Below are 17,130 nucleotides of genomic sequence, written 5' to 3' on the forward strand. Positions count from 1 at the left end.
CGTGCAGTCTGCTCATCAGTATAGAATATCTCAACTCATTGATATTCATTCTCCTTTGAACTACGTAAAGGAAAATGAAATAGCTATAAAATGTCTAAGCAATAAACCCCTGTTATCAAATTGCCTTTTTTTTTGTTGGCCAGACTGAATACAGTGAAGATACAAACTCACTACACTGGAATGAACACGTCAGATGTAGCACCAGCTGATTTCACATCAGTCCTTGAGATAAAAACAGCTTTGCTGGCTATCATGGATGACAATTTATTACCACGTAGGAAAGGATAGAGATATGTTCTCATCTGCCAAGATCCCACTCGCAACATTTTACGTTACCGAAAGGTTTGCCCAACAGACATATAGCTCCCCTCCTTACACAGCCAGAGATACTGATTACAGAATCAAGACATGAAAAAACGCAGTCAAGAGAGACGTTCAGTTCACCCTTAAGCAGACATCACTGTTTGGTCAACGCAAGTTCCCCTGACACAATGAACAAACTGGACCTACTTGCCTAACTGGAGTGATCTGGTACTACCTGGGATGCCCCTGGGGTACCCAAGACAGCTGCGTGGCAGATGTGACAAGGGACCTGTTTGCTGGAATGGCAGCGGCGAGTCACCTGGCACTAGATACCTGTGCTCAGGCAATCACATCAAGCCCCGTTTCCACACAATACTGCTTAGACACCTACAATTCAAGTAAATATCTGACTTCAGGAATTTTGATTTGCAAGTTAAATTTCAGCCTTCCAGGGTTCAAAATACATGGTAAGCATGTGAATGTAAATGACTGGGAAGAATTTGGTGTGGTTGACTGTGTTGGCACAGCCATGACTGAGAGATCAAAAAAATTTGTTCCAGCACCTGCTCTGATGTTCTGGACAAGGCCGAGTCAGTGCCCACCAGGTAAGAAAACCTGATGCATACAGTGAGTGGAAGTTTTCACATTCGGCTTCTACTCTGAACGAGTAAGAACAAATCTCTTGTCTTCTGATGCAATTATTTGCAATTCAACAAGTTCACTGCTTATAAAACAGTCACCACTTGTGCTATTATATAATTCTCTCATCTATGTATTATATTTTTATTACATTAATAATCCTTTAAAAGGTCCAAGCATGCATGCCGGACCTAGACGGAGATTATATGTTCTCCTTAATTTTTGTCTTGCCTAGGAAGATTTTGTTCAGGAAATATGCAAATTGTTTGGTGCTAAGTATATCAAAATTCTACCTGTGTTTAGTCTGCATTGCCTTTACTCATTTTTTTCCATACTTCTCTCATAATTGTTTCAGAATGAAATACACCGCTCATACATTCTTTTCATCTCCCCATTCCTGTCGTAGACACAGCACCCATTATACTTTCATAAATTAAGAACACAGAATCAACTGATTTACAGACTCTAAGAATACATGGTCACTATAGTCATTCGATGGCATGCATTACGATTTTTATAGGAATTATTCTGCATCAAAGTAGTTATTGGGAAATTGCAGTCAGACCAATGTTCCCATGGGAAAGCTTTGATTCTGCTTATATGTTCTGCATTGCTTCATGTCAACAATTTGAACTCAAGTATCTTTTACTTCCCCTTTTCTTGGAATCCATTACATTGAGTAACAACACTGAAATTCATCTGGTTTATGTAATTCAACTGAGTATTTTTTTGACTTTTTGTAGAATAAATTTTTTGAGATCTCTATAAAGTTGATTTTAGGATAAGCGATTTTGCCTTCCTGTAAGTGTTTTCCATGTCCAGGAATGCAGAGTCCCTGTTTATTTCCTCAAAACAAGTTAGAATAAAGCGCAGGACAGTACAATAAAGAAACAGATGCATTAATAGCCACTGAATTTTGCAGGGATGAGGTCATCTGAGCTGAATCTCAAGAATCTCTTTATAACCAGTGACTAGGAGCAGCAGAGTGCTTATTAATGTCATCCTAAAACAGGCATCTAAAATAATTTAGAAGGATAGTGAGGTAAAAACACCTTTTCTTCATTAAATATGAATGGAACCTAGAGAGACAAGTGCAGATGCAGATGACAGATGTCTGAAGTCAAACAACAGGACCCTGTCCCAGGAGTTTCTCCAGTGGTTTGGTCAGCTTTCCATTGGGCAGTAAAAGCATTACAAAACTTTGGGTTCTTTCTTCATTAAGATTTTTTCCCTTATTCTTTTTTTTCCAACTCATTTTGAAGGCCAACATTAGAAGTTTGGCATTTGTTTTTGCTTTTATTTTGAATTTTTCCAACTGAGGTCCAACTCTCATGGGATTTCTGATACCACAAGGGTTTTTTTCTCAGTAATAATGTCACAAAGAAAAAATATAACATTATTTTAAAACCTTTCAAATAACTACTGGTGACTAGGGGAAATGAAGAAGGTCAGACTCATTTAGCTTAATACATGTAACAATGGGATATAATCTTTATAAAAGGCAGGCAACTCAACAGAATTAGTCATTGTCTCCCAAAAGGTGGGGGAGGCAATGGAGAAGAACAGACTCTTCTGCACTACAATTAATGTGCTTCATTGTGGTTGTAGTAATTTGAAGAAATGTGGATGATATGATTTCCATCCAGGCTCCAAAGACTAGATCTCCTTTGACTGTAGAGAAGCCATAGGCTGTCTGGATGAAATGCAGATGAGTACTTTGTAAAATCTTGTCAGATGAAATTCATCTGACTTGTAATCCTAGTCATGCAAAAGTACATATTTTTTGCTTAGTGTTCAAAAATCTCAGTTTTGTGATGTATCCTTAAATTAGCAGCCATCACACTACTACTGGTAACTGCAGACGGTCCTCGTGATGCCAGCGCGTAACATGATGATCTTGTATCTCAACGTTACTAAAGACTAATGAAAAATAAACCAGCAGTGCTTGGTACAGAGAAATTACAGGGAAGTGAGGGAGGAGGCATTTTTGAAGGGTAATTCACTAAAAGGTCAGGTGTCAGAAGCTACTGATTAAGCTACACTTTAAATACTGTTTTCCCACAGAAATATATAAAAATTGTGGATTTCAATCTTGTGTTGCAACATTCTCACAATAGGGAGGGGTTTTAATGTGTGTATACAGCTATGTATGCACACAGATGATGTATACTTTATAAGTCAGTTAGAAATTAAGATAAGTAAACCTATTTTGAACAAAATTAAATACAGTGTTCATCAATGCAGCTTACTTCAAAACCACATAGTCAAAGGGATTTCTGTTTCTCTTTCTGGGTAGCCAGAATTTGAGCCTTACTCTTTTTAGTTCATTTCTTCTGTTGTAGTTTACATTTGTTCAAAGCAAGACACTGGTCAAAAGGAGTTGTCGCTCTCACCAGATCTAAAATGAGCACAGAGCACACAGTGAGCACCGCTCCAGTTCTGGCTGCTGCAAAATGCAGATGTTATTATTGCTCAAAATATCCTGTGCTTTTCTCTTAAACGGTGTCTTGTAGAAGACAGTGCTGTGGAATGATTTTATAGTATGTTAAAGAAAACCAAGATGTTCGTTTCAAATTTGTTGGTTTTTAATAGCATCCCTATGTTGTATTTGTTTGAGGAAAAGTTCTGATAGAAACATTAAGAGTTAAAAGCCCGTCTCTAACACATTTTTTATCTCACAATCAATGTCTTAAAGCTACGTCTCCTCTTAATACCTCACTGTGTAACTTGTCTTTTGACTTGTACTGTCTATTTCATGAGGTGTGAATCTAAACTCAAACAGGTAGAGGGAGAGAGAACAACTGAAAGGTATTTTTTGCCTAAGGGACTCCTTCCCTCATGAATAAAACACTATCTGCTGTTTTTACCAAAGTGTACTGCACAAAGCTCTCAACTGTCTGTAGTAATGACTCCACAACATCCTGGAGAGTTTACATCTAATTCGTAACCCCTCAGTTCTTATGGTTAAGTGGACAAATTGTTCCTTTCAGGTCTGCTCTTAACTGGTCTGGCTAGACTATGATCTGCCATCATGCTGCCAAGTTAACCAACTTTGGAGGCTGTCAGTTTGCAAAGGCATCAAATAAACAGACAAAAGGAATAACATACGAAGAAAAAAATGAAGGATGTTATTTAAGAAAAATGTTCATAAACATTCAAAGAGGAGGAAAATAGCTTAAATGGATTTGCAGGCAGTCTCTGAATTCAACAAAAAATACCTAACAGCATTTGTGAGATTATTTTTACATGTAAGGAGTGAATTTCCAAAGTCGGTAGTAAATGCATCTGCTAAAAAGAATGGTGAATGGTCCAGAAATCGCCTGAGGGCAATAAAGGATCCCCACTAGAGGCATCCTTTACCCCAGTTCTCTCACTCTTCAGCTGTTATCAACTTTCAGGTGAGATGATCTCAGTCCTTAGAAAGCATCTAGTGGCCAATTCTTTAGCACTGGCAAGAAATACAGGAGCCATAATATTTGCATTCTCCCAAGAATCATGCCCTCTATATGTAAGCAATGTGTCACTTCTTGAAGTAGATGGAACTATACCAGCCATATGCACTATGTTCATAGAATTGAAACTTGAAAGGTCCTTCACCTTGTCGATTTTTAAAGGCATCATAAACCACCATTATTTATGTTGGGAGCTGGACTACTGTCTAATAACTCCAACTGCAGATGTAGATGCATACATTGAATTCAACTGCATAAACTTACCAAAATTGTTTCCATCCATAAACAAGCTTGCAAGGCAGGTGTTGATATTACCAAATTGAAAACATTACTTTTCAGCCATTGGACTATATAACAAGAAAGTGTTTTGTACTGTGGCATAAAGAAAGTAGCTGTGGTTCAAACAGCACTGGGTTGATTGAAACATGCCCAACAAAAAACTTGGACTTGTTTTGATTATTCTTATCATTCCGTATCGTCTTGAAAAATCTGCATAGATTTTATTTCAGAAAAACTCCACTGACGGAATCTTTTGAAATTGAACCTGTCTTGTATGATTCCAGAATTCTTAAATGAAGGAAAAAAAGATGAGATGCCGCATGAACTTTGTAACAAAGCCTCGGTTGTCCAGCCACACTGATGTTATTGCGCCTCTAATTTAGCCTCTGGCTACGCAGTCTGAGCTTGACAGTAGCTGTTGGGCAGCCTAGATGTAAGATGACTCCTGTCACTCCTACCCACCAGGGAGAACAGAAGAGGTTGTCTTTGTCCAGAAAAAAACCCAAAACATTATTTAAAATAATGTTTCTAGCACTCTGTACACATGCATGACCCCTACAACAAACAGTCTGACTAAAATCAAAACAAGAATCCAGTATACTTTTAGTCCAGCACAACAGCTGTCAGTGTCAGCAGGACCGAGTCTGTCTGCTGGGTGAACACGGGACAGCTACAAGGAGGTGTAAGTCAGGACTGAAGCTACTCAGCCAAGAGTACTTTGACATTATCTTAATACTAACCATGGTCATTTTGTTCAAACTAAGTAAAAGCAAATAAGGTCTAATTGCACAATTGAAATTATTTTATCATACAACACAGATTTTTAATTATTCTCTATGCTGCATTTGAAATTGTGGCAAATGAGCCCATTTCCTTCTTTCAGATCATTTTAATGGTCTGGTATTATGATGGCCAGAAATCTTAAATGTTTTTAAATTTTCTACTGATCAAAAATTAACCCTGCTTCTCACACTATTGCAAAGTCAAGTAAGCACTACTACATTTTGAATCCATTACATAAAAAATATAATTATTTAAATTCAGGTGTTACAATTTTCAAAAACAAGCAAAATTTTAGATGATTAGCATGAAGCGCTTTATCAGACTCAGACTTAAATTTCCTGTATGAGCGTAAATAGAAGTGTCTTAATTTTCTTTTAAGACCTCTATAACTATCAGTGACTCAACAAAAAGATTGGCAAATGGTATTCTGAAATAAAATATGTATTAAATATACACATTACCTGCATAAAGAAAAATAACTAAATTCTGCATTGTATTGTGGTAGTTGAAAACCTGGAAATCACTTTAGCTTTAACCTCTGAACTTAATAAAAAATTGCAAGATTGGCAGGAGTAAAATGAGTGCAAAGGTGTGGATTGTTCAAAACAGAATTTTAAATTAAATTATATTTTTAAAATATTTTAATACAGGATAAATACCAAAACCTGCTTAGATTTTGTAACTGTAGTCAAAACTGATTAGAGTCATGCATGTGAAGCTGAAATGTCATTATGAAATTGAAATGCCATGAAATTTTCTGCATGTCTAACAAAAATAGTACTTTTGCAACAGTAGTAAGAACATCTGGCCTCTGCAAAATATTCACAGGATTACCTGAGCAATACTGATTCCAAAACTGAAATCCACCAATTTACTTTTAAAGTTTTAAGGAAAATATTCAAATTATAGTCACTAAACTAAACTCAATAGGTAGTTAGGCACAGCAAAAATCAGTGGCTTACGTATTTCAGAGCAGTTCTATGGAAATATTTGAAGAATCTGTAACTGCTTTCTAGTCTATAAATACCTAATCCTAAAATGTTTCCTCTTTTTTTGTGGCTATCTAATGTTAACAGTTTTTAAAAGAGTACGGAAAAACCACACATATAAAAATAAATTGTATTAGTACAGGTTCATGTAATTAGTGTTATCCTGAATACTCTTTTTTGTGAAAGCTATTCTTGCAAACACTTGTGCTTCGTTTTCTTAGAACAGACACATTTTTCTGCAATTCTTTCCTCCAAAGTTTGTTTCGTGTTATTTTTACTAGGTTCAGGAGACAGAAGTTTCCTGTTTATTTACAGAACAGACATATCGCAGAAGCTTCCTATGCAAAGCTGACAGTTACCCAGTGGCTATTCCAGCCTCAGCCTTGGTTTGGAAGGACCTCTAGGGGCGAGAGGGTAAGTCAGTGCTGCAGGACAAAACGCTCTGAAGACAGTTTAGGGCTTGAATAGTTTTACTATTGAGCACACATCATCCTTAACATAAAAGAAAAACCCACACCTCTTTATTACTTTAACCAAAAATCTAATTGATCACTACTAAACTATTTAGGATCATTAGAATCCTGGCTGACTTTTCATTTTGTTTATTCTGTGGGCTAATATATTCCTGTAATACTGTAGGTAAGAGAGTTGAGTATTTGCAGATACGATTAATCACAAGTATACTAAAATTCGTGGTCTTACATTCTCACCATACATGTGTCAGAGTACATTCCACAATGTCTAAATATTCATACTAGAAGAACATAGCAGAAAACCTGAAACCATACAAACACTGTAAAATCAGAACTGGGCCTAACAAATGAGTTCAGTGCTTTAGAAACACTGGAATGGGCAAATGCAAATAGAAGTTGAATAAAGAACCCTAGTTCTCTCCCTTTGCACAATGAACTTAGACAACACAGTAGCCATTTCTAAAATCTGGTAGTACTTATTTAGAAGAGAATAAATATAAACTGACATAAAGAGATGGATTACATGTTGTGGACAATTTATTTTTTTCTTATTAGGCATTTGTACACTTTTTAAAATGTTGCAGAGCAACACAGAATTTACTAAAAATATATGTAATAAAATTGGTATTCCTGATGGTAGTTAATAATCTTTATGCAAATAATTAACAATATGCCTTTTCTGACATATTTCTCCTTCAATTCGCCTTAAGTTTAAACATCACCCCAAAAAGATGAGAGCGGTATTGCCTTAAGTGTCTCTTAATCATAGTAACAAAGATGAGACCAGCATTGCTTTAAGTGTCTCTTAGTAGTAGTAGCATCATTAAGTAATGAAAAATGCAGAGTGTAACGTAAATAAATATGACATGACTCATCAGCCCACAGAAAAAGCATTGGTAGATGGCTGCCCTGCATGATGTTTCGTTGATGGGGAAGAGTTCAATTTAGGTTCAATACAAACAATCCATTAGTCCGGAGCAATGATCCACTCCACGAAGAACAAATATATCTGTGTTCTAAAGGTGGCTGCAGACATTCAAGACAGTGTTTGTGTCAGTCCTGTCCTCAGTGCCGTGGTGTATCTGCAGTGGGTAGCACACCCAGGACGTTATCTCTGACAGCAGCCTAAGAGGGGTGCTTCAGGAAACCAGCCAAATAGAGGAACGCTTCTTCCGTAGATGATTCTACTTATGCACAAGCTGCACATTTGACAGCCCTGAGGATCTTTCTCTCCATTAATTTGTCTTTGTATGACCCTATGCATTCAAATCACACAGCCTGTAACTTGTATATACCGTTTTTTGTGTGATCGAATAAACCTCAGGCCAGTTCACGCTAAGATTATACAACACTCTATGAACTGACCCAGTCATTCTTTTAAGTGGACACGTTTCAATCCTTTACATTCACCAAGCATCTTGGCAGATATTCATAGTGTTGACATATATTAATAATGTTGACAGAGAGTCTAATACCCTCTGAGGACAGCTAGGACACATCTCTAGCTCGTTCAGTCTAGATGGAAGGTGTCAAGATATGTCCACATAAAAGGAAAGACTGAGGTGAGGCTTGGATTGGGTTAACAGACCTTGGCCTGCATTTCTAGTGTGGTCGAATCAAGCTACTCATTTTCCTTTTGTGCTGCCATGACCTCAACAGAAATATAAAAGAAAAAAAAAAGACACTCATTTGATGAACCTAAAACTTGATCCTGAAGGTTAGCAGTAACTTGTTTACTTATAGGAAAGAGACTGCAAGTATATATTAATAATATTTAGATCTACAATTTGATGCGATAACAACATACAGATACGTTTGTAGAGACACTGTCATACTTGTCAAATTGGTCCCCTCTAAATACAGACAGGAGCTTTAGAGAATACTAACAGGAGATCTAACATAAAATAAAACATTCTATTTAAGGGTGCTGTATCAGGAACTTATAGGTAATTTCAAAGTGTTAAGCAGATCGTCTATTTTTATAGAACCTGCTAATATACCCATTTGACATGGAATAAAAATTGAATGTTTTGACTCTGCGTAAAATCAATGCAAACTCTGGAAGCAGACAAGTTCTTTCATACCCTGAACAGTATCAGTGAACTTGGCAGAGAAATAATAGATAACATACTTATGGTATTTTTAAATAAACATTCTCATTTCAGTGCATTTCAGCATAAAAATTTGGTACCTATTAACATATTGCCTGTTCAATAATTGCTCACTAATCTTTATCATTTAAACATTCCCTAGAATATTCAAAACTGCCCAAAATAGATGCATATCTGGAGAGATACATATATAAAAATAAATATAAAATATGTATAGAAGTAAGTCCCCTTTGAAGTAAAGATACAAGTCTACATCCTAAAAGACAGGGAAAAAAAAAAGTAAGAAATATTCAATTGGATCTATAATGGAGATTCATTCAGCAGTAAGATGCAGGCACTTAACTGACACCTGAGACAGTTTCTACCTAACCCTTTAACATTGTCTTCAGAGAAAACATATAGAAGAAAATTTAAGACTTACCATAAGAAAAGTATTTTGCCACCTTCACTAAATATGATGCCCTTAGTTACTGTAACATGAGGGCAACCTCATACATCACCCACAAAGCATATTGTCATATTATATATGTCCAAAATATTTTGTATCCAAAATACTTAGGATTTTGTATATAAATTCTTAGGATTTCATTTTCAGTTCTTTTTGTTGAAATTCTAGGTCAAATAAAAATGAACTATTCTGATTCATTTTGAGTAAAGATTTTTTGGTTTGAGGAGCACTAAGATGCAATTCCAGAAAACATATTTCTGCGTAACAGTTAACTGATGCGGAACCTTAAACGCCCCCTGAAATCTCACAACTGCATGATACTTGTATTTTTTATATTGCCTCACATGAAGATACGGGTTTAAACATAAACTTTCCTGTTTTCCTTTTCAGATTTTATTCTTTTTGTCCTCTCTTTATCTACCAAAAATATAATATTTGCAGATGAACAGGTTATCTTCTGACAAGCCAGCACTATTGTATCCACTTTTTGACTCATCAACTTTAAGTTTAATAAAGAGTTATTGACTTGTCCCATGAAATAACCAGTTTATGATCTTCAGGGAAAGAATATTCCCTGAGCAATGACACTGGTACCTGAGAAAAAAGGAAAGGGCCCTCGGGCCATGCTGATGAAATGCAATCAATGCTTGCATTTCCCCTTTCCCTCCCTGCAGTGTGCTGTGCACTTATTCTGTACACAATCTGTTAGAGATCTATGATATTCTATCTATCTGTCGTACTTTTGTTAATAATTAATAATTATAAATTAATAATTTTTTTCAGTACCTGTTTTACACACCTGTCTTTTGATTTTTATCCTCACTGGATTATTATTTGCTCTTTTCCAGGCTTTTGTAAGTGTTGGTACTGTTCCTATTTCCAGTTTCTCTAGGTTCATTCCTGCAAGTACGGTCAACTTACATTTGATTCTTCTCCTTGAGGTTGCTAATGAATATGTCAAACAAGAACTGCTTTTCTATTATACTAATATACTACTGCTAATTAAATACTTCTCACTGCTTCAAATGTTATCTTTTGTTAATGCAAATTTTTACATCTTGACCCATTTTCACTCCACGTGACAATGTCTGGGTTGGATGACAATGTTTTAAAATGGCTGTTTTAGCAGTAATGTGTGTGCGTCCCCAAGCTGTCAGGTGATACCAATGTTTTAGAATGTGTCTTCAGAAAAGTTGGGAAAACAACATACTCCACCCATTTTCTTTATTATCTATTTTCAACTACAGTAATGGCTGGGATGAGCTTTTAAATACAGAAAGAGATGGCAAGAACTGCATGTCTTAGCTAGAATGCCAGCACATCTCTGCAAAACAGACAGAGCAGGTCTGCTAGAGCCATTCCATACATATGAAAATTCAGAAAAACCCAACCAGCCAAGCATCTTTATTCATGAGAAGACTTATTCTGTTCATGATAACAAGTTTTACTGACATTATGTGCTCATCCTTGTAAATAAAACCTTGCTCTGTTAGCCTCAGCAGAAAAACAGATAGAAAATAGGTAAAACATGATGGAAAAAGTACTTCCCTCATGAAAAAGAATGAAAAATAGGATCCACCAAGTGAATAAATTTGTTTTTTCCATTTATAGTCTATTTAAGATTTCTTGATAGCTTTTTGAACCACTTCTAATTCCTAACACATTTTGAAGTCCAATATAAATTTGCAATAATTCCAATGACCTCAATTCACCCTATTTTACTTATAACTTAAACACATACCAGCAATCAAGTGGTTCATATACTATTAACAGATTATTACAGTATTAGGCCTTGTTATAATAGAAACTTCTAGAAATAACATGATGAAAAACTTACTGTGCATAAGCCCAGTAACACTGCAATATTAGAAATACAGATTTATAGCCTTGAGTTTCAGTTACTGAATTCTACGTTTCTGATTCTATCTTATATGGCATTTGCAATCCAAGCATATGGCAATCAATGCTACCAAAAATTACTACGGATTTCCATTAATTCTGATGATAGACTAAAATTTGAATTATTAGAAGCAGAGTATGTCTGACAGCTGTATTGAACACCCACATGTAAATGAACAGAAAAAGTATTTTTCCTACCTTATAATCATCTTCATAGTCATTATATCCACAAGTACTTAAGATGTCAGGAAAAATATCTGACCATCCCTTACTTGTACAATTTTTGCTAATATTTCCTGCAAAGCAAAATTAGAGAGTTTAAATCAGAAAGATTCAAAAGTTTCCTGATCAATGAACCTTTAGATAATCTAACTTCACCATTCTCTGTTCACATGCTGTACTTCCCAGCCCTCCTGTTACTTTGGCTTTTACTCTTGCTCTGAGTTACATTCGCATTAAAGAAAAAGAAAAGTAATTGCAAGCTGTGATGAGAGGCTTTTGCTCTGGTATAACAGCTATTTCTGTTACATCTACAAAAGCCTGAAATATTTTACTGTTTTATGTAAAGTATTCCGGAAGGAGTCCTTCAGCTCACTCTATAAAGAAGATAATTCATTGGTAAAGTAATTTGATGGAGAAGTAATTTAAGTGAGAGTTGTTCTAACCTCCTATTTAAGCTTTTCTGAGAAGGTAATATCGAACGATCTACTGAAGAGTTATAAAAGTTCTTAGATATCATGATGATGAATAAAGTAAATGTTGGTAGAGCTGGTAATGAACTTTAAAGGCTAAATTATGTGATAGGTTAAAGAACAAGGAAATAAAGATGCATGCTGAATCTGACTCTTTGAACCAATCCATGAAAAAATGTAGTCCAAGGAATGCACAGGTGACGTGCAAGTGTGGTTGGAAAGGAATTTTGAACATCTATTAATTTCAGAATGGATTTTCCAGCTAGAACTGAGAGAAGTTGACTCTGTTCCCAGATGAAGTCACACAGATGAGATGAGGGCAACCCATGATTCTACTCCTTAATCTAATTAATGTGAACTAATGTTCATACAATGCGGGACAGCTTCAATAGGAGAAAACTGAAGAGTCTAATGTTAGGATAAAGAACGGTAATTACAATTATTCTAACTTAATCTTGCAATTTTAAATCATAAGCAACTTCCCCTCATCTTTCTTACAGCAATTTTTATATCCATGATACTTCAAATGTATAATAACATACTGCTTTCGTTTGGAGTTTACCACTGGCCTTTGACTTACAGATGCCTGGTTTTCACCACACAAGAACAAACATATGTATGTATCACAGATCAGCTTTGCCCACGAATAACCAGAGGTGTTTATATATACTCCAAACTAAAGCTTTTGTGATTTTATCTTGCTGATTGGTTACTGGAATTTCTTCTTTGTATAAAGTCTTCAGTGGAAAGTTGTAAATACCCTACAAATGGTTGACCAACCAACAACCAAATCTTTCTAGCTTACAACAAGGCCTTGACCTCAAACCACAGTGTCTCCTCAAACAACAGGAACACTTCTGCCATTTGGCATAGAAATAGCATTTTTTATAGAAAATGTTACCTATTTATACACTCTGAAGAGTCTTCTCTTCAAAACTACATCAAGATTCTCTGACTCTGCAGAGCAGAGCGAAGTGTTAACAGAACCACAAAGTACGTCAAAGCCAGTCTTACAAGAAAAAGACTCTGCGTACTCAAGATGATGAAGTATTTTGTACTATAAGTACTATAAGACCTTCTAACTTAAAGACAGTTAGGCAATGTTTTATGGAAGACATGGTTTATTTCTACACCATCATTCTATGCAATTAAATATTTCAGATGGCAACCTCATTTAAAACTTAACTTGACACATACATTGAACAAAAAATTCACCGAATAACTTTCTGATACTCATATACTTACATTGTCATGTACAATAAATGAAAAATATTATAGAATGATATGATCACTTTTACAGTAAAAAGTAACTTAATATAAAGTTACTAATATTCAATAGAGAAATAATTATGTGGTACGCTTAAACTATAACCGTGACCATCACAGTAGAAATTAGGAGATAGTTCTCAAAAAGTTGTAAAGATGAGAATACAATTACTTTTTAAAATCACAATTTAAATTAAGAAATCATTTAAAGAATTGATAGTATTTAAAATCCTACTTATGATTTGGAATAGTTCCATTAAAAAGAAGGCAACCTCCCCCCCCGCTACATCTCAGAAATCTGGCTAAATAAAAAGAGTTATATTTCTCATTTAAAGATATTTTCATAATTTCCTGTCATAAGAATCAAACTAATTTGAAATGTGCTGTGTATGAATTAAATAAATTATATGTTTCTGAGCACAATCGAATTATAAAGGTGCTGAGATGCTCAGTTAGATCTTAATTGAATCAACCATGCAGTATGTTTTTCTGTCTTCCTTCTCTAAATTATAGAAAGTCAAGATTTTAAAAATCCTCTTAATTGAACAAAAACCCAACCTGCTAGTTCCACAAGCAAGAAATAAGCAGGTAGCTATAAAAAAGCTGTATATGGGAAACTATATAAAGGAAGTGATCTTTCAGTCTTGGCAATGCCATGCCCAAGTGAGATGGAGTTGTAATGCATTGTGAAGGTTTCAGACTTAAATATTTCTTGTAGTTTTATAGGAAATTTAAAATGTTATTTTAATATAAGATACCAGCAGTTGTTAAATATCAAACATCCACACACCAGAGAGAGCGTGTATGCTCTAGCTTTTGGCAAAGAGACATAAGCGGTGTGTTTTAAATCAGACTTCAAAATTTTGATATTTATTAGTTTGCCTTGTCTCATGACAAGACTGTAATATCTTTGTTTGAGTGATTTGAATACTTTTATAGATTTCACAAGATTTAGTGAAGATTACTCATACTTTCTCCTTTATAAACTGTTTAGACTATCCATGATAAACTAACCAAGATTCACCAGCTCCAGGAATGAAAACCTTTGCTCATCTGTATATTGTTTTAGTTATCTATTTTTTACTGGAATAAGATTTAATCAACAGTTTGAGAATAAAGGTATTTTAGTCATACCACAAGTTAGACTCTGTTTTAAAAGTAATATTGTTATAAAGCTATCCACAGAGACCTCAAAAGCAGAATTGAATCACCCTGATAAATTTTGCATCTTTCACCAGCTCTCCATGATGAAGGTTTCCCACCTGAGCAATGGGGATAAGATTTTCCTGCTGCATTTTGAGATACGTATGTGAAATGCTATGTGTGCATCTTCTATTTTTAAAACCCCACTAACAAGCCAAAGTGCAAAATGATATATTGACAAGATGGTGCAGAAGATGGTAGACTTAAAACAGTTAAATGTTTCAGCAGTCTGAGACACTAGTGAGCTTTTCCCAAGTTCCTATAAAAAGCAGAATAAAAGCTTTTATAATAACTACTTTAAATTTAAATAGTGATAATGTTTAGGTATTATGTGTTAATTTGGGCTCATTATTCTCCTGAAGGCAAGGCAGAGCTCCCCTCCTGAATACAGAAGGAACAACCTACATGTGACCTTCTGGCAACTGTTAAAGATGTCAGTCAGGCTCAGCTGCCTTAATAATTACCATAAATTGGTCAAAAAGAGCAAGCAATGTCTTCAGCCTAGATGAGTATCGCTATATCAGCATATATATTTAGTATTTGACTCAAATAATACCATACGGACCACAAAGACAATTATTTGGTCTTTTCATGATGCATCATGAACAGCTCTGTTAAGAATCTGTTAAGAATGTTAGCTATATAAAAAGAAAATTAAAACCTTACACTGAAAAAAGTAGCATATTATGTTACGAAATACAAAAGGGAAGCCTGCAAAAATACACACTAAAATGAAATACCTGGTTTGCCAGAAAAAAGGCTAAATACTTTTGGACAAGGGACAGTGACAGTCTCTCCAATCTTCGCAGGACGCCAACAGGTGATGTTATCCCAAACTCCAACACATCCTGAAACAAAACCAGCAGTTTGAAACCAGACTTGAAAGCTCAGACTGGTCCAAATCACCCTACTGTATTTACCCTATAAAGACATGGTGGAAGCTTTGGAAACAGCTGATTTTTAGGTCAGTTAATACGTTGTTTGCAAAATGTCTCCTTAAAACTACGTCATTTTGATGGGGTCATGCTAAGAAAAGATAATATACGAAAATATTTTAAAAAGTAAAAGTGGCTCATCGGACTCAGCATCACAAATACAATGAAAGTGCATCATGACTGGAGAATTTTTTGGAACAATGGGTATGGACCCATGTACCCTAAAGTCATGTACCCTAAACTAAATAACAGAGATTTGAACAAAGAATGTTTCTGTGTATTTATTTCAGGAAGGGAGAGGTCATAAAATGTTATAGGCATTTTTTATAGTAGTATTAGTTAACAACATGTTACTAGTATATAATAAGTTACAGTCTTGTCCATGCTGATGTCTCTATAAATGTGGTTCCAAAGCAGTGTCTTGTGAATGAGCATAAATCTTCCTGTAGCTTGGCACAGGCACTCCGATCACGCATGCTCTATTTGTTTAAAGGTGAATGCTAATAATGCATAATGCAGGCCTTCTAAGCTAAGGAAAGAGTTACAAAGATTTCTGAGTATAAGCCTTATGAAGGTTTATGAGTACAAAGAAGTAAGGAAACGTTACTCATATCATCTCAGTTCAAGTTCTCTCTCACTCAAAAAAAAAAAAAAATCATGTGCAAACTTCTGACTTCTGGGAATTTATGACTTCAAATAAGGCAATTGGCAGTTGATAATTTAAATTTGTAATAAATGCTAAAGAGAGAAACAAAACTTTTATCCTACCAGTATCACCTCCATAAGATTACTAGAAAGTATAAGGGACAGTTTGCTTCCTTCAGTAGAGAACATGAAACTTGGATTAGGAACTACTCACATCCATGTATAACACTGTTCTTCAGAATACGTATAGTATTAGCAATTCGCTATTCATTTACTCTGTGCTAGTGAGGTCATGCCCAAAGTGGCTAAATTCAGCATTTGGACACCAGTTCTGTAGAGCCATCTTTACAGAGTTTTCCAAGGAACTGCTATTCTCCAGAGGAGTCGCTTGTTCATGGGGACTGGGTCTTTCTTCACTCCCTCTTGGATTATACAGCTCTAAATGCAGCATCTGTTCTATATTCAGAAAGATGATGCCAAAATACGGGATTACTAGTGGAAACACTTCACAAAATTTATTTGTGTGCGTAGATAATATATAATGCTTTATTCTCCACTGCCTTGTATGCTGTATCAACCTCCAAAGAAGGATGCAACAAATGTATTACTGTTCATTACCTCACACACTCACCCATACTCGCTTCAATGTCTTTTCCCGTCAAGCACCAAAAATCTCCAAAGAGATCTGGACATTCCAGATCTCCAGTCTATCACAATCTCTCTGGGCAACCTGCACACACACAACTTCCCGCATGAAGAATTTTGTCATGCATCTCATCAGGACTCCCTTACTGCAGGTTGTTTCCACTGCTTCTTGTTGTGGGGTTTTTTGGGTTTGTTTGGGTTTGGGTTTTTGTTTGTTTGTTTCCTTTTTTTTTTCTCTCTCTCTTTTTCTGTTCACATCTGAGAAGAGTTTGGCTTCATCTTCTCTATAACCCATTAGGTAAATGAAGACAGCAATCAGATCACTCTTCTCCAAGCTGGACAAACCCAGCTTTCAGTCAATATGCTAC

General features: G+C 35.5%; 1 protein-coding gene across 1 annotated transcript in view; it reads right to left on the reverse strand.

Moving 5' to 3' along the window:
• Nucleotides 1-17,130, reverse strand: part of VIPR2 (vasoactive intestinal peptide receptor 2) — a 55,044-nt gene that overhangs the window by 23,328 nt on the left and 14,586 nt on the right. Inside the window, exons 3-4 of the mRNA XM_065627794.1 lie at nucleotides 15,278-15,385; nucleotides 11,575-11,672 (exon numbers count right to left, since the gene is read on the reverse strand). Coding sequence (XP_065483866.1) covers nucleotides 11,575-11,672; nucleotides 15,278-15,385 — 206 coding nt within the window. The remainder of the gene's footprint in view (nucleotides 1-11,574; nucleotides 11,673-15,277; nucleotides 15,386-17,130) is intronic.

This window comes from Caloenas nicobarica, chromosome 2 (assembly GCF_036013445.1).
Source record: "Caloenas nicobarica isolate bCalNic1 chromosome 2, bCalNic1.hap1, whole genome shotgun sequence".
NCBI lineage: Eukaryota > Metazoa > Chordata > Aves > Columbiformes > Columbidae > Caloenas > Caloenas nicobarica.